Consider the following 17,732-nt stretch of genomic DNA (forward strand, 5'->3'; position numbering starts at 1 on the left):
AGCTTCGAAATATAAATAGTTAAAGTTTTCTACAGTAAATAAAGTTTTCCAAAATTTTAATATAACTGCAATAAAACTGGACAGAAAGTAATGTAACAGGTATTTAATGCAGTTGAATTAATTTTCTGTTTGGTTCTACATGAGTGGTTTTAAATGACCATCTAGGGCTTCCATAGACAGGAAGAAATTCTGTGCAGATAAGCATCAGAGCCAAAACAACACAGTTTTGAATGGGTTTCATATCGGCCGTCGGATTAAAAAACAAGGCCGACGCCGATATGCCCCAAAATGCCAAATATTGGCCCTGATAATCGGCCCGGCTGATAATCGGTCTATCCCTAGTAAAAAGTTGTCTTCGCCAAAAAGAAGCAGTGTAAAAAGAAGATCAGATCTACACTTATTTCCAATATAAGCACATTGTGTTAAGAGTCATGTCAACACAATAGTTTGTGTGAGACTCCAGGCTAGAGGTGTCGCTGCAGTCCACTTCAAGAGGATAGTCCTCACAGTCCCTGTAATGAAAAAATAAACTGTATTTCATAAAACAATTTAGACATTTCATGTGAGTGAACCAGAAAGTAGGGCTTAAAAGTTTTACTCATGACTTTGATCAGCATTGTGCTCAATGTAGAGTGTAAAAAAGATGTTTTTTTTGTGGTGCAATGTATGTTTTGGTTTTTATATTTGATGATTTGAATCATGTAGTTACACTGAGGGGAAATCAAACACACACTTGCTTACGAAAAGAAAGTTGTGTGCGATGTTGTGTCCCAGTTTAGTTGAAACTTTATCCTTTGTTACTCATCATTTGCGTGTCTCTGTTTTATATAACTTAACCTTTTTCTCCGTCACAGGTGAGTCAGTTGTACCTGAGCTCCACAGGTCGCCTCTGTTCCTCTCTGCCGCCGCACATCTTCTCCTCAGCAGAGCGAGCGTACCACATGATGCTGCAGGAGAGACGCCCGCAGTGTTTCATTCTGAGGTACACCTTTTTACCTGCAGCTCTCTTTAACACACGCTCACTTTTACACACACTCTGAACTCGTAAATGTTGACGAAGAAAAGTAGAAAAGAACATGTGATGATAAGAATAGCTCAGGTGGCCACCTGGTTTGTTCACACCCCTCTACCACACACCTGCTCTGTACTCTCTGGGAGATTAATCGCTCCCAGCCTGAGCCGAGCTGCAGACCTGAGCGCTCGCACACAGATGGAGGTTTGTTGCTTTGTCCTGGACTGGACCAAGGCTGCCCCCTGATTGCAATTAAACCACGTTCCGGCTCTCCGGTGACATTCCTGCTGAGTTGTAACCAATCTAGCAGAGTTAATGCACCCGAGCCACAGGCTATCCATCTCACTCACAAACACACTCACACATGCACAGGCCGGGACATTGTACTGTGCTCTCTCATGCTCACACACACTCTGTGCTACACTTTATCATTCCTTTTCTTGTTCCACTTCATATTTCCTCACACACACACACACACACTCATATACGTTTACAGGGAATCAGTGAACATCATCCCTGGAGGCCAGAGCACGAACAAATGCCCTTGAAATCTAATAAAAGCAGTAAATGAAAAGACAGCAGCAGAGAGGCTACTGGACTTCACACTCAGCACAGGAACTACAGGAACACACACACTCACACACATACACACTCACACACTCACAGATACAGACAAACAGCGCACCACGGCACACTGCGGTCATTAGTAAGGGCTTCTGACCTTCTGAAGCCATCTGTTTGGTGTTACTCTCCTGTTCTCGACTCTCTGCATGCCAGAGAGTGTCAGAGCATGCACTGTAGAGGAACCTTATGTCAGATTTAATATCAACAAATTAAAAAACAGGCCTCTGGTGCCAGATTTATTGTCACAGTAACAGCATGTCGAGTGCTGGTCAACTGACGAACATTTTCGCCTCAAAGAAGGTCTGAATGGTGATGGGAGGAGGGTTGAGGCGTACAGCTGAAGTGTCAGATGTGGGGAAACACCCTCTGTGACTCATCCTTTGAGACGGATCCAGAGATGTGTTACACACACAGATGTTGGGGTTTTAAACTGTTATGCCTGTTTTAACGTGATGTTTAATTCTCTTTTTGCAGCCTTTGGCAATTATTTCTGCTTCCCCTGATGTGGCTGCTTTACCCCAGCATTCATTTGTTTTATGTTTCCAAAGCAGGAACAAAAGAAAAGTTAAACCACATAAATCAAAGATAATGTGAGTCATATTGCGCATTTTATCATAGGTCCACTCTTTCTTACACAAAGTACGTACAATGTTTGTTATCATAAAATCAAGTTTTATAACGAGAAAACCTCCTCTTTAATATTGAGCAGATCTTTATTGTTCACTGTGTGATTAAATCTCAGGATTGTAAAAATCTGCAGCATAAAACCATCACCAGCCTGTCCTCAAGTGCCCTCTCTCCATTACCTTCCATTTTTCTGCAACTTTAGCCCTTTTCATGCATGAAATCCCAACGTTTTCCAACCAACTCTTGGACATTTAGACTTTTCAAATATGTATTACATCAAACTGACTGATGGATGATAATTTATCTGTCTAAACTAAGCTGTACAAGTCTTGTGCAAGCTACAAAAATCTTTAAATGTCCATTTTTTACATATTTTTGAATGAAAAAAGCACAAAATTTTGGCGTCTATTCATGTTAACTGTGCAGAAGAATTTGTTAGTTTAAATAGAAGGCATTAACACAAGTGTAAAACATGTCTTTCTTTCTTTCTACAATAGCCTTAAAAATGTGCAAATCCTTCCTTCAAAAAGACACCAAACAATAGAGACAATATCAACACATAAAGAAAAGCAACACCCAAAGACCTAAATTACATGAAACTTGATTTCTTTCTTTCCTTCTCTATAGTGGTGAAAGTGGTTCTGGGAAAACTGAGGCCTGTAAACACATCGTGAGACACCTGACCGCCCGCTCCAGTCCCAAAGGCTTGGCTTTAGAGTCCAGGATGAAACATGTAAGTATGTTCAGTGATAGGGATTTGTTAACCTGAAAGATTCAGCTGAGAAACTTGCCTGTGTGATGAATATGATCCTCATTCGCTCTTGAGCCGACAGAAGTCTGGGTAATATGAAATCAGACAGCACACAGTGTTCTGAGCCAGTGTTTGTTGCAGTGTTAGTGTGTCCCACTGAGAGGAATGATGTATGGATTAGGACAGCTGGACCCTATTTATCAAAACTACCCTAAGGACGGTGGTCTCTTATTGTCCTGTTTTTGTATGACAGAACCATTTACAGCAGAGAAAATTGTTGGGCATTATTCTTCAGGTTGATCCATTTTTCCTCTACTTCCCCACCTGATGAAGAAATATTGATGGAAAGAAGCTAAAGAGGACAAACACGAGTCTCTCATCCCCTCTTTATCATATTGTGACATTTTCATGGTGCTTTCCAAACGACTCCCCTGATATCAGTCAGTTAACAAAGCAGTGTGTGGAGAAAGAGCGGCATGCTGATGAAGTCATCTTTATGTTGTCGATAAGTGGGTCAGCTCGCTCTCTGAGTATCCAAGGACACAGAATTACCCCCATAATGGAGGCACAGGGACATCTAGTGGCTGACAGCAGTATGGGAGCAGAATCTCGTTCTTAAATCAATGACATTTCCTTCTGTTGGGTTGATTCTCCAGGTGAACTGTATTCTGGAGGCTTTTGGTCATGCAAAGACTCAAAGAAACAACAACTCAAGTCGCTTTATCAAGCTGCTGACCGTCCAATACTGTGACAAGAGGAGGACACTGCTCAGAGGTACGCACGGATGGGACTGAATGTGATCTGATGGTTTTGACAGAAAATAAACGCATGGGTTCAGGACTTGAAATTCAATCAGACAAAAATTCTGAAGACTCAGGAATTCTAACTTGATTAATGATGGATACTGAATTAAGTACTTTTATAGGTACAGACCAAATTCTGTCAAAAGTATCAGGTACTGATTTACATAAAATCAAAAGTTACCATGTTTAGGTACTTAATAGAATAGAAAATACTTTATTATTCAGGATGAATAATGATTAATGAATGCATTATTTCAGTAATGCATCCTTGGGACTGTGAGGTAGTAGAAGAGTAGGTGATTTTCCATGCTGGATATGAACACAGCATTACAAGGTTATATAATGAAAAATAAATATGTTAAATTGAAAAAAAAAAAAATTAAATGAATTGATATTAACACAAAAAAGTACTGAAAATTGGTACCGCTAAGTACCGATACAGATTGCCATGTACCAGGTATCAGTACCATATCATTTCAAATGTGAAAGGTACCCAACCCCAGACTTGATTTAGATTTGAAATATGAATAGGAGGAATTGGACTTACTTACTTTAATGATTATTTTTTGAGCTTGTGTTATTTTATTTCTAAGGCTCGAAGATTTATTCATTTTCATGTGAGGACTGAAGTGTGTCCACCTGTGTGTGTACAGGCTGTGTGGTTCAGCAGCAGTTAGCGCCAGGATGTGTTAAGAGGCATCTCTAAGAGTGTGTTTGCCTTAAGGTTGCGTGCATGAGAATGCATGTTTGTGTAGTGCAACATGTTGGATATGGAAATGAACAAATGAGGAGATGCACAGGCCTGGTCTTCCAATTTACAGGACTATCCACTGCTCCACCCTATCAAAATAAAGCTATTAAAGCCAAAAAACATGTAATTGAAAAAAAAAAAAACCTTAATAGGTGAAAACGGGTTTGGGTTGCACCTGAAAAATTCCGACGCTGAAGGGACTTTGACTGTCGTTAGATAAAATTAATGCTCCAGGTCCACTTTTCATCCTATTCATGTTCTTCTGTATAATAATGTGAATGAAATATTAACTTTATTGCTCAGTTTTCAAACATTGTTATTCTTTACGGTCTGGCTTCTCTGTTCAGTGCTTGCAGTGCTGAGACATCCTCAAGGGCACTGGAACACTGTGTTAAATTTTTCAAGCTAAAGAACCAGCAGGGGGCAGTAAAAGCCAGTGAGTCTTCTGTTCCCTTGCTGTGTCTGTCCCCTCTGGCCCGCTCACCTCATTTTACCCCGGTTAATTTGATCACCCAGCACTGAGCTTAACAAGTGGCAGCAGAATGAATGTCCTGTACAATCACCCTGAGCGCCGTTGAAGTGTCATTCACACACCTGTTCCTGAAGTTAAAAACACATCTGATGTTTCAGCTCGTCTCTACACGTACATGCTGGAGAAGTCCCGCCTGGTGCACCTGCCCGCTCACCAACACAGCTTCAGCATCTTCTATCTGATGGCAGAGGGCATGTCGGCCGAGGAGCACAGCGCACTTTACCTCAGCAACGTGCTGGGTCATAGGTACGTGACGGTCAGGGTCACATGAGGTAAATACATGACCAAACAAAGAGCCATGGAGTAGATACATAAATAAATCTATGGACATGATAAATTCACACTTCACATCCTCAGGCAAACATAGCTGTTATCATAAATTTAACATCTGTAGATCTATGAAGCTGTGCCTCTTACCTACATGAGCATACTTTTCTGACCTGCATCTATTTTTTAAATCTGTGTTTGTGTTGCTCTTCTCTACTCATGCGTGTTCGCGCTTGCAAAGTGACTGTGAGTGATTCTGACTGTACTGTTTTTCACTGAATGCCACGAGTGTGATAACCACCGACCTGAATCGGCCTGAGCTGGAATGGCACACCATCACTCCCGGCATCTCACAAACACGTCATATCTCTGTTTGTCCTGAGTGTGCTCAATCCACTTCTGCAGAATGAAATATTCCCTGTGACACGCACTCTTTATAACTTTCTGTTTTAGGCTGTAACCTTCTGAAGATATGCACGTAAATCCCTGCAGATGTTGTGGACGTTCACTTCGCTTAGTCTACCAGAGTTATTCTAAATCTAGCATTTTAGATCATCCCATCTGTCTGTCTGTACTCCAGATATCTTGGTGGAGGACCTCCAGGAGAGAAACCTCCAGTAGCCACAGCTTCTACCCAAAGCAGGGAACGCCTCGCAGCTGTCAAACAAGCCCTGCGAGCCCTGGGCTTCAACAAGCAGGTATTGATTGACTTCTGCTCAGCCTGTTTATTCGAAGGTTGTTGACAGCGGGATCATTCGAAGTGTTGATGTCGGAAAACCTTAAATGGCCACTCATGAGGATGCACCAGAGAATTTATCTCTGGAGAGTCAAACTGTGGATTGTACAAATGAAGCGGGCTCAAAAATAAGTCCTCTGAAGTGCATAATAGCCACCTGAGAGACCCTCACCTTTGGAGGACATAATGAATGGTTCTTTTATGAGACATGAATCTCAGTTATCTGCGGGATAATGACACAGTAAATTGTAATCTCCAGATTCTCAGGTTGATTAATATTGCACATGCTGCCTTAAATAATTGACTACAGTCTGTACTCCGGGGATTCGGCAGGCTGCGTGGAGCATAACAAATCAAGAAAAGGACGTTTTTAGGTTTTTGATATGATGCTCATTATCTGTTCGAAGACTGATCATATGTGTAATGTTGTTCAGTCCGTCCTGAGCTCAGCCAGCTGTGTCCCCGGCCCGTTATCAGGTCCTTTTCTTAGATTCAGTCAGCATCTGACAGCAGTAAGTGACCACCAGCTCACCTTTTAATCCAGCAGCAGTAAATACACTGTGGCAAGGTGTAGGGGACAGAGGAGGAGAGAGCGATAGATAGTGGTATTATCAGAAGGCGTAGTAGTGGTAGTAGTAATGGATAAAACCAAAGAAAGAGGGGGGGGGGGGGGGGGGGGGGGTTGTTGTGCAAGTGATGGACCACCCATTGGTCTTCTGTCTAAGTCTAATCAAGAGAAGACTCCGACTCCAGACCCAAAGGTCAATCGTCATTAACGCTTCCCAGCACTCCTTTTTCTTTCTCCCGCTCTCATTCTTCTCCTTCTCCTGAGAGGAGGGGGGAGTGTGTCTGCGTATAGAGTGTCAGACAGAGACTAATGCTCATGTTTATCTCCCAGATATCAGCTCCAATGTCCCGCTTTGAGAGAGTGCACAGGCATAAATATTCGCACACAAGCACGCATGTAAACTCAAACATCCCCCTCTCAGAGAATCAGAGCTGTATGAGGGAGAAGGAGAGGAGAGGAGAGGAGAGGAGAGGAGAGGAGAGGAGAGGAGAGGAGAGGAGAGGAGAGGAGAGAGGGGGTATTCTGGTAAGCGTCCTCTAGTCAAGGGCAGAGAGGGAGGGAGAGGGGAGACACCAAGGGAGGGAAGTGTGTTAATAAAGGGAGTAGGGTTGAGAGGTCAGGAGAGATTTGCTGATTTTCTGAATCAGTAACTGCCTGTGATTTACATAATCTAAAAAAATTATGAAAGATAATTATTGTATTTTTTCCTTATTGAAAGAACTCATTAGTATCTTAAGACTGCCTCTTTCACATCCTGAATGATTAAAAAAGAATTCTTATTTTTCGATTTGATGTTCATTATATTATTTTTCCTGTGGCTTTCTAACACCGTCTTTCTCTTCTTCCTCCAGGAGGTTGAATCCGTGTTTACGCTGCTATCTGCAGTGCTCCATATTGGAGACCTACGTTTTACTGCACTGACAGATGCCGACACAGCCTTCCCCTCTGACCTGCAGCTGCTGGAGAGAGGTCAGTGCCTTGATCACATGACCAGGGTCACATATCCACCCAGTGTGTGATGGGATCACACCCACCCATGGTGTTTACCACGTTGTCATCCCTCTTCTCCTTCTCTCTCCTGTTTGGAAGTCTGCCAGCGCTAGCTTAAGGCCAGACTGTTGCTGCTTTAAACCCTAAACACAACCATGGTGATGAAAAGACGCTGCTGTACACACACCATACACACATTCACACATACACACACCTTTTCTCTAACAGGGTCAGTGTTTCCCCTCGTTCTGAATCACTCTCTCATTATGCAACCTCTACATGTGCTCCGATGACCCCTGACCTCTCTGAGGTGGTAAACAAATGACATCAGCGCCCAAACTGGAAACCGTCAGTTGTTGTTAGGGGGGATGTGATGTCACAGCTGGTGAAGTCAGCAGAGGGCTGCTGTCACCTGTTTTTGCTGCTTGTTTATGGGCTCTGCTCTGAAATCCATCGATGACTAATCGCTGCCAGCTCCACAGATCGATCAGACGAGGATGATCCGCAGCTTGATGTGCTGGCAGCGTGATTTCATCGTCAGAGCCGGAAGAGCAGATGGAGTTGTGGGATGTTATCAGTGCTGCTTTTCTGACACTTCCTCTCATCTCGTGGTTTATGCTGTTATTTTGATGTTTTTCATCCTGTCACATAACTTACACCAACGCTTCCTCTTTCTTTCTTTTTGTGTCTTGTAGTTGCTGGATTGTTGCAGGTATGCTCCAACGACCTGAGTACCGCCCTCACCTCTGACATCCAGTACTTCAAAGGTATCCTCCCTTCAGCCTGCTTCATCATTTCAAATGTTGAGAAAGTTTTACAAGGGAATCAGATTAAAAGGTCACAGCTGAAGTTAGATATTTTGTGACATCAAACGACACCAGAGGGTGAGCAGAAGACTTTTTTGAGGCTGATACAGGTGACAACATTGAGGAAGCGAAAGGAACATGTTGAACTCATGATATGTCTGTGAACATTTTTAAAGAATAGCTCCTTCTACCCAAGTTTCATACAAAGAGTCACATTTTCTCATCAAATAATAAATCTTTTTGGCACTGTTTTGGTCCTGTGGTCATGTCACATGTCCCATCCAGGCTTTCGTCCTCAAGGGGCAAGGGGCAGCCCCCTTTTCCATGCGTCACTCCCCACTCTCATTCCTGCTTTATCCAGTGTACTATGAACAGACATGAAAATAAAAAAAATTAGTTAAATTACTTATTACTTAAATTAATATTACTCCTGGACAGCCAGATAAGCGAACCTTCTCTAAGGTCTTAGGTAGTTTCAGTAGAGTGGCTAGAGCTACACGATTGGACATGGATTTCCCATTTGGCCTCAGTTTGTCGTATGACTCTTTGTTCCACATTGAGTTATGTCCCTCAGCAAAGTATTGCCTCCTTCTGAAACTTCTGGTCTGGTGAACTTGGGAACCAAAGGAGTCCAGCAGAGAGCGGAGGATCCTGACGTCTTCTTTTATGATATAAATACTGTGTTGTTTACACTTTGTATACATCCACCACTAACTGTGATCCTTTCCAGGGCCCTGCAATTTGTCAACAATAAAATCTATCCCGGTATCCGAGTTGTACCTCTGCCGGTGATGCAAACGTGACTCTCATTATTCTGTTTGAATACATCTCAGTAATAATGGTTCTTTTCAATGCCAGACATTTCAGATTGTCTCCATGGCTCATTCCCAGCCTAAAAAACATTCAGTCGTACTGTCCCCGTCCATCGTGTAGCTTTAGCCCTTCGACTGCCTCTATCTCAGACCTTAGAGAAGGTGCGCTCGATTTGCTGACCCAGTTGTCCAGGAATAGCATTATTATTATCAATTAGTATTACGTGTGCAGGATAAAGCTAAAATTTTGGCCACAATTTATTAATTTTTTCATGTCTGGGGGCTTCTTCCTAAATAAAGGCTTAGACCTAAAAAGAAAGAAAAGATGAATAAGTAATGCGGCAATATGACTAGCACTCTGCAAATCTTCGTTTTTAGCAGTCTCATTAGTCAACAAACATTTGTGCTAACACCCAGATCATGTTAGCAAACTACAGTCAGATTTGCTGCTTTGTTTGTGTTTTTTTTTTTTTTTTGTCGAACTTAAGTCAGAATCTTTGGAGAATGCAGAAAGACATCTCAAGGAAGGAAGAGTGTGTAAAGCAGCTTAGATATTTATATATTGCTGTGAAATTGGCGTGAAATGTTGGTAAAATCAATAAACGTGCTTTTTGTGTCAGGTGATGTGATCACACGGCGCCACACAGTGGAGATGTCAGAGCAATATAGAGACCAGCTCGCCAGGACCATGTACGGACGCCTCTTTAGCTATCTGGTGAACAGCATCAACGACTACCTGCAGGGACAAGACGACAGCATCGGGTAAAGCTGTGTGTGTGCGTGTGTTGGTGTGTGGATGTGCCTCGAGGCTTATTTGGTTTAAACCACTATTGAGATTTCTCTGGAAGTTCAGGCCGTTGATAAGCGTTCCCACAGACGCTTCCAGTGAATCCTACCTGACAGCAACTCACAGACCGTCACTGTTTCAGGCCTCAGAGCGACAGCACAGTTTCTGTAACATGACACCCAGTTTACGGTTGAGGTTTGTGATACTTTACATTTCATGCACTCTGAATACGAACATACTGAACAACAAGGCCAGGACAGATGACATGCTGATGGTTAACGTGAAGGTTAATCTCTCACACACACACACACACGCTCAGACTCCTAGGTGGAGGCCACTGGATCCTTGGTGTTGTTGATGTTGTGAAGTCTTATCACATAGATAATCGACATTCCAGATCTTGGAATGTGTTTGTGCTTTGCCTTGTTTACAGACCAACCATAAAATGTAATAAACTTGTCAACCACACTACTTACACGTGGCACACCCTTCTACACATTTGTTTTTGCTCTTCCACACACACTCATAAAAAAACAAACACGATTATTCCTGTCAGGGTGACACAAGCAGACCTCACGTTGATAATGAAGTGGAATCACATCAGAAATAAAACTTGATTTTTTTATTCCTTGCAGGGATCCTGCTCTGGAAATTGGGATCTTGGACATCTTTGGGTTTGAAGATTTTCAGAGGAACGGCTTTGAGCAGGTGGGACACAACTCATCTGTTAGATTTCTCTCAACCTTTACTCCACAAGACAAGTCACCCTCCCCTCAGCCGATGAACATTAGTGCCTCTAAAGGCCGTCTCTTCCTGCAGGGATCCCTCTGAATAATTTGCAGTCTTGTAGTTTCAAACACATCTTAATCTAATCACTGAAATATTTGGGTCTGATTTCTATTCTGGCGCAGATATTTTAGTCTGTAATGAACGAGGTGAGGTCTGCGGCTGACTGTGGCGTGACTCTCAGCTGTCCTCAGATGAACTGACACAATCACTGCCTGTGTGGGAGAAGTCAAGGCGAGCTTCAAACCAGCGTGTGTGTGTTTGTGTGTGTGATTCTCATTCTTGAATCACTGAGTCATTGCAGATTTATAGTGTTACAGGATGTTTTCATTTTAATTCTGGGGCATCATTAGCGAATCATTACGAGCACATTTTTTTTTAATCATGGCCCTGGGAAGTTGCTCCCAGCTTATCTGTTTTAAAATAAGTAAACGTCAATGTTTGTTTCTGGATCACACTGTGCAGATGAATAATAAGAGATTACAAAAAGAAGCTGAGTAACAAAGAGTACATCAAGAGCTCTTTCTTCTTAGAGAGGTTTTAAGAATCCTGTGCCCCGCCTGAACGTCTGGTTCAAAGATTCATCCAGATCTCTTATGATCATTCATTTTGAACCCCATCTGAGCGTCTGCAGCAGGTTAGGCTGACCCCAGGTAACTGTCCACAGTGCCAATGCATTAAGTTGACTCCGATTGATATCAATTTTATAGGATGCAGATTCTCTTATGTACTAGTTCCAATAAGAATGAAGAATATCAAGTAAATCCAAGCTAATTTTCTGACTAACAGGGCTTCAGGTGGACAGGAAAAAAAACTGTTGGAGGTTAGGCTCATAAAAGTAATAATAATATACCTGACTTTGATTTCAGATTTCTGAAAAAAAAACGAGAATTCAGCCTTTTTTTGATTTCAAGGGAAAGAAAATCTCTATTTCAATATCAAATTCACATTTCTGTGTTACACAAAGATTTGGGTAAAATAAATGAAATGTTGCAACATTTTTTTGATCAGTCATAGAAATATTTTTACTTTTTATTTAATTCTTTCTATCTTCTGCTGTCGTTTTTATTCACCCATGCACCAGTGCGTCCTTATTGCTCAGTTGTCGTCACTCTGTCAGTGTGTGCTCACTGCACTGCACCGTGCACAGATACAGCATGTGACACTTTTTAGTACTCACCTGTTATTGGCCGTAAATCTGTCATGTGCTCATCAAGCATGCGCTCTTAATAGATGTCCTCATTGTTGTACCAGCAGGGATCAGACAGACAAGATTGTTTACTACCATGTTGGAGTGTGTGTGTGTGGAGGGTGTAATTCATCGTGCTCAAGAGGCTAAGCACTTATTCCTGCTGCACAGAGCTTACATTCCTCCCTGTGGAGCTCCCAATCTCTTCATTGCTTTTATTAAGGGGAATGCATGCTTGTCTTTCCTTTCTCAAGTCCATGAGTGTGTGTGTGTGCGTGCGTGTGTGTGTGCTGAGATGTCAGTGGCACTACTCTTCCTCTTCTAATCCAAGTGGCAGCGAAGGATTGTGTGACCTCTTCTCTTCAGGTCACAGGAAAGGCAAAACAAGTGTGAGGTGTGAAGAGCGAGGAGGACGCCTACGTAACAAAACAATACTTTCTCTGAGTTTTAGGCGGTGACATTATCTCTTCCATCTGACTTCTCCATTGTTGGACCTGAGCTTTTTGTTAATATCAGCGTGTGTAAATAACACACCAAATCGAGGAGGTTAGGAGCAAGGTCTGAATCAACAGTCATGCTGATATATATACACACACAACCCCTCACACCCTTGATATGTTTGTTCACACATGAATACGCACACACGCAGACACATTCACAGGCACACCTCGCATGCACTGCGTGATCAGGGTCATTAGTGCCTGTTAATTAGAGCTGTGTTTGTCAGGGGTGTGTTGTACCTGCTCAGCACTTTGCTAATGAGCTAACTCAATCAACCACCTGCTGGGACTAAGCCTTTAATGTACTCGACCGGCTTGAAGACGATGAGCAGGCAAACACTTGGGGAAGGAAAACAAGACCGCAGCCGAGACGAAGCAGCGGCACACCTCGGATCAGATATCTGCTGGCTGTCAGGAGATATATGGGTCATAGAGCTGATACAATCACACGGCGAGCGCCAAAGAGAAAGAGAAACTTTTTTTTATGTGAATGTTGAATGAACATGAAGCAGTTTTTAAAGTGGATTAATCTTGTGAAAAAGCTGATCTCTGAACCCTGATGATGAGAGATATGGCTATGAGTGGTTAGGCACCTACCAGCCAAGACTTTCTTTCCCATGAGCTACGTTGTTTATGGTCCTGTCAGTGACATGAGAGACTGATTAAAATCAAGTATTTCTTCACTTAAAAACAGTCATGACAAGGTTCACAGCATTCGCAACAAAAATTGTCTTCCTTCTGCTAACCTGAGATCAGTTTGCAAGGGCTGAAGTCTAAGAAAGGAAACCCTGACTTCTTGTGCCTCCTGGGTGGATCTTGAGGTCTTCCCAGGCTAGATGGGCTATATAAACCCTCCTCCTAGCTCTGGGTCTGCCGTGAGGTCTCTTTTCAGTTTGACACTTTCTAAAAGGAGGCGTTAAGGAGGTACCCTTATCAAATACCTGTACCACCTTAACTGACTCCCTTCAACGGCAAGAAGATGCAGCTCCACTCTGAGCTTCAACTGATGCCCCCTTTGGAGAAAACTTATTCTAACTGCTTGTGTTACTTCATTCGTTCAGCTAATGAACCTAGGTTCAGTGTTGGAACGCAGATCGACTCATAAATAGAAAGCTTTGCCTTTCAACTCAGCTCCCAGCACTCAGCCATCTGTCACTCTCTGGATCTACTTTACCCTCACTTGTGAACAAGACCCCGAGATACTTGAACTCCTTCACTTGGGGAAAGACTCACTCCACACTCAGAGTCAGAGAGGGCTGACTCTCATCCCAGCTGCCTCACACTCAGCTACAAAGTGCCCCATCACCCCCTGAAAGTCCAAGCCTATAGAAGTCAAAAAAGCAGTAGAAAAAAGCAGAGATGGAAATTTGGAGCTCTCAGACACTTTTTTTTTAAATGGAGGGTTGAATTGATCATCACCACTGTGTCCTTGAAAGCACGGAAGTCAAACAGATTTGTTGGGAGTCATGTTGCCAGTACTGAGTTTTGCACACAGCCTGTTTTTGCTCCCCATACTGTTTTCCTATGTACATCAGAGCCAACTGGTCAGAACTCCTCCAATCTGAAAGATACTACAAATGGAAAGTACAATCCCTCAGGTTTAAAATTCTCAGTTAATCCTTAAAAAGAGATTATTTTACAGTGAAGGGCTTTCATATGGGATCAGCATACAAACTAAAAGTACAAAAAACTGAGGTATCAAATCCTGTGGTAAAAACAAGGCTTCTCCTTGCAGCATAACCGTGACAGGTTCGTTCCTCGACTGCAGCTCTGTGCGATTCTTTTTCTCCAGATTTGTGACACATTCGGGTTCAGGAGGAGTTTAAACAGGCCGTGCTGTTACCCTCCGATGTTCTGTGTTGTTCCACCTCATATTGTACGCTTCTGCTCATTACATCGATGTGACAAGGCACACTTGAAGCTTCCCCCTAGAGCTCTACACACACACACACACACACACACACACACACACACACACACACACCAGACAAACAAACCAGTTTTTACTGTCTCCCTCGTGAGCTGTGATTGGTTGGCTGCTGGGTTAGGAAGAGTTCATGTGTCCCAGCAGGAACACTTTGTCCATGTTAAAACAGGCCTACACAGGAACATGCATGACATGTATGTAACATACATTTCAGTGTCAGATGTTTAAAAGCTGTCAGTTTATTTGAGCACAGTTGACTTTCCTGAGACACATGTCACTTAACCTCTGAGAAGAACATCATGCTGAGCTTGTTTCAGGCTGTTTGTGACATTTATGATGTGTGTGTATTACAGCTGTGTGTGAACATGACCAACGAGCGACTCAGGCAGTACATCTCCGAGGTGCTTTTCCAGCAGGAGCAGGCTGAGTGTCTGCAGGAGGGCATCGCGATGGAGACCCCGTGCTCCCACAATGGCCAGTCAGCTGTTCTGGACTTCTTCCTTCAGGTACTGTACACATCCGGTTTGGACCAGCTGTACTGCAGGGACTAGGGGTTGTATTGCAGCTCATATAGCTTAAATTAACCCTCTCACCCTTCTTTCCTCTCAATAATGTCTGTGTTTTTTTTCCTCCCTTCAGAAGCCTCAGGGACTGCTGTGTGTGCTTGACGAGGAGAGCCAGAGTCTCAGACCAGCAGAGCAGACGCTGTACAAGAGGCTATCGACCCAGCTGGACTCAAATCCCACTCATGGCCTCTCGTTCACGACTAAAGACGGCAATGGAAACCCCCCACCCAAAGACCAGGGTCCAGCTTTTGTTGTCAGCCACTACGCCACACAGGTCGGCCTGTTTCTCACAAATGTTTATCCAAACATAGAAGCAGAAGTACGGGACATTAAAACCTGAATTCCATCCCAAAGTGTCACTGCAGTCTTATTAGGTACTTACTTTTAAAAATTAAACAGAAAAATCCTCCAAGGTCAAATAAAAGAACTTCTTTTCTTAAACTTAATGACTGTTGTGAATGTCTAAGATATGTTTGAAATACACATTGTTTCCTGAGGCTGCATCACATTTAAAGCATTGTTCTGTCCTTCAAACGCATCTAGTGTTTACTGCACTTGAAGCTGAAGAAGCATCCAATTTCCAAAACATCTTGTGTGCTGTCAGTTGTATTCGCAAGCACAAACAAAAGCCATACAAGCAGAGGAACATTTTGAAAAGCTTTTCATACATCTGTATCTGGTCAGTCCTCTTAAAGCAGAAGTTTTTTCTTAAGGACTCCAGTTGATGCCTTCACAAAGATTATGGTTGTTAATAAATGACTCCTTCATGCCCTAGAAGTTGTTTAAATAAATGTTCCCTTGTTGTTTATGTTCCTCCAGATTTCATATGACCTCACCGGATCCTTAACGAGAAACAAGGACTCCCTTCCTCAGAATCTCCTGTTTACGATGAAGTGTAAGTACCCAATGAAAAGCAAGCGTCCCAGCACATTGTGGCGTCAGAGCACACTTGATCACAAAGATGCACTCTTGTCTAAACTCACAGCACACAAACCCTCTCTTTGTCTAAGTGTGGCTGTGTTTGTGTGTGTGTGTTTCATCACATATGCAGCAGACAGCCCAGTCTGTGTGTATATTGTCTATAGAAGGTGCCAGATGTGGGGTGTTGTGGTTAGCTGCACACAGGGCCGTCGTTGTGTGACTGCCAGGGTAGCATAACGTCCAGCAGCCTAATTGCTATAATTCCCATGATGAGGTTAATCTTCTAAAGGCTAGCCCTTCACTCACACTTGGCTGTTGTCCCCGCGTCTGCCCAAGTCGATGTGTCACTGCCGTTCGTCTGCACACACTGACAAACATACTTAACTTCCACTTATGGGTTTCATCCCCTCCTGACTTTAGGTTTAAGCCTGAAAGCTGTTAAAGGAGCAGAGGGATCTATGTGGATCTATATGTTCAGGTGGTGCCAGTGATTGCTATAACTGAAAAGACAATTACTTGTGGAGCCTCGTGTAATTAAGTCCTTAAACAAGTCCAGGCCACGTGTTTGTTTTCCTTTGCTTAGTGCGCCTACCTGCCGTCACCCCCCTCTGTCCCCGCTCTTTCTCCCAGCATTGTAGATGAGAGCCACACGCCCACATTCACACACATGTTGTGTGGCTTTCTGAATGAGCTCATTGTTGCTGTGGCCCGCTCCACGTGTTGTCGAGTGGCATAGTCCACCCCCTCTTGTTGCTAGACTGATTGTTTACATGAAGCCTGACTTCATGCCCCCTTTGCCCACCCCCGCTCCTTCTCTGACGCTTTTCTCCTTCCTTGTTTTCATTCTATTCACTCTCCATCACCTTCTCTCCCTCTGTCTCTCTCATTATTCTCCACCACCCCCTTATTTCCACCAATGTGGTTGCTTCTTCTTCCCTTTTTCTTTTTTTTTACCCACACTTTTTCTCTCTCCCTTCTCTCTCTGTGTTTGTGCCCCGCAGCCAGTGAGAGTGTGTTGCTGCAGCAGCTCTTCCAGTCCAAGCTGACTCAGACTGGTTCTCTGGTGCCAGCTGCCCAGGGCCGTGCTGGGCTGAGAGGGCCTAAAGCTGCTCTGTTGCTCCACAGGATGCCATCAGCCTCCCTGGTTACTGCCAACACTGTCCCCCAGCAGCCCCGGAGGTACCATGACCTTACCAAGGTACAGTCAGAAACACTTTGAGAGAGCATAAACCACACATGCAGAAAAATCACATTTTTCCTGCCCCAGATCATTATTATTTTTATTATTTCTCCTGGAGTTTATCATATTTATGCATCCTTTGGAATCATATTTGCAAGATGGAAGTTCTGAAAACACACACATACACATGCAGCAATGCTCATGTCACATCATATTTCTCTCACGGTGAAATATGAAAACAGACATCAGGTAAAACTACTTGGGGTGTATTTCTCAGTCTGTCCCCATCTTGATGTCTTCATTTTGCAGTAATTTAGATGTTTTGAAAAGCATATTGTACCGCCCCACATGTGTGATAGAAACACTCGCTGGTTGCGTAACCTGGAGGTTTCTGCCTGGTGTCTCTGTGGCTCATTAGCCATCGAGAAAACAGACTTACATAAGACCCCCTTTCACCTCCCTGAGGTGTCCCAGCAGGCTTTTTACGGTAACATTAGGCATTATTGCAGCACCACATCGAGCACGGGACAATAAATACAACAATAAACGCCTCAGCTCGAGTCCAGCTGTAAAGAATATGAAACAGAATAATTGGGA

General features: G+C 43.2%; 1 protein-coding gene across 6 annotated transcripts in view; it reads left to right on the forward strand.

Moving 5' to 3' along the window:
* The window catches only part of myo16 (myosin XVI), a 98,169-nt gene that overhangs the window by 56,763 nt on the left and 23,674 nt on the right, over nucleotides 1-17,732 (forward strand). For all 6 annotated transcript variants that reach the window (XR_012599896.1, XM_074694618.1, XM_074694615.1 and 3 more), the window contains 13 exons: nucleotides 855-982; nucleotides 2,891-2,996; nucleotides 3,671-3,788; nucleotides 5,199-5,346; nucleotides 5,948-6,065; nucleotides 7,523-7,640; nucleotides 8,357-8,428; nucleotides 9,900-10,041; nucleotides 10,702-10,774; nucleotides 14,822-14,974; nucleotides 15,108-15,308; nucleotides 15,854-15,929; nucleotides 16,957-17,153. Coding sequence is in view for 5 of the 6 variants with exons in the window: in XM_074694618.1 (XP_074550719.1) it covers nucleotides 855-982; nucleotides 2,891-2,996; nucleotides 3,671-3,788; nucleotides 5,199-5,346; nucleotides 5,948-6,065; nucleotides 7,523-7,640; nucleotides 8,357-8,428; nucleotides 9,900-10,041; nucleotides 10,702-10,774; nucleotides 14,822-14,974; nucleotides 15,108-15,308; nucleotides 15,854-15,929; nucleotides 16,957-17,153 (1,650 nt within the window). In the remaining variant the exon portion in view is untranslated. The remainder of the gene's footprint in view (nucleotides 1-854; nucleotides 983-2,890; nucleotides 2,997-3,670; nucleotides 3,789-5,198; nucleotides 5,347-5,947; nucleotides 6,066-7,522; nucleotides 7,641-8,356; nucleotides 8,429-9,899; nucleotides 10,042-10,701; nucleotides 10,775-14,821; nucleotides 14,975-15,107; nucleotides 15,309-15,853; nucleotides 15,930-16,956; nucleotides 17,154-17,732) is intronic.

Source organism: Halichoeres trimaculatus, unplaced genomic scaffold (genome assembly GCF_033239565.1).
Source record: "Halichoeres trimaculatus isolate MK-OKI-2021-1 unplaced genomic scaffold, fHalTri1.1 fHalTri1_scaffold_19, whole genome shotgun sequence".
In the NCBI taxonomy this organism is placed as follows: Eukaryota; Metazoa; Chordata; class Actinopteri; order Labriformes; family Labridae; genus Halichoeres; species Halichoeres trimaculatus.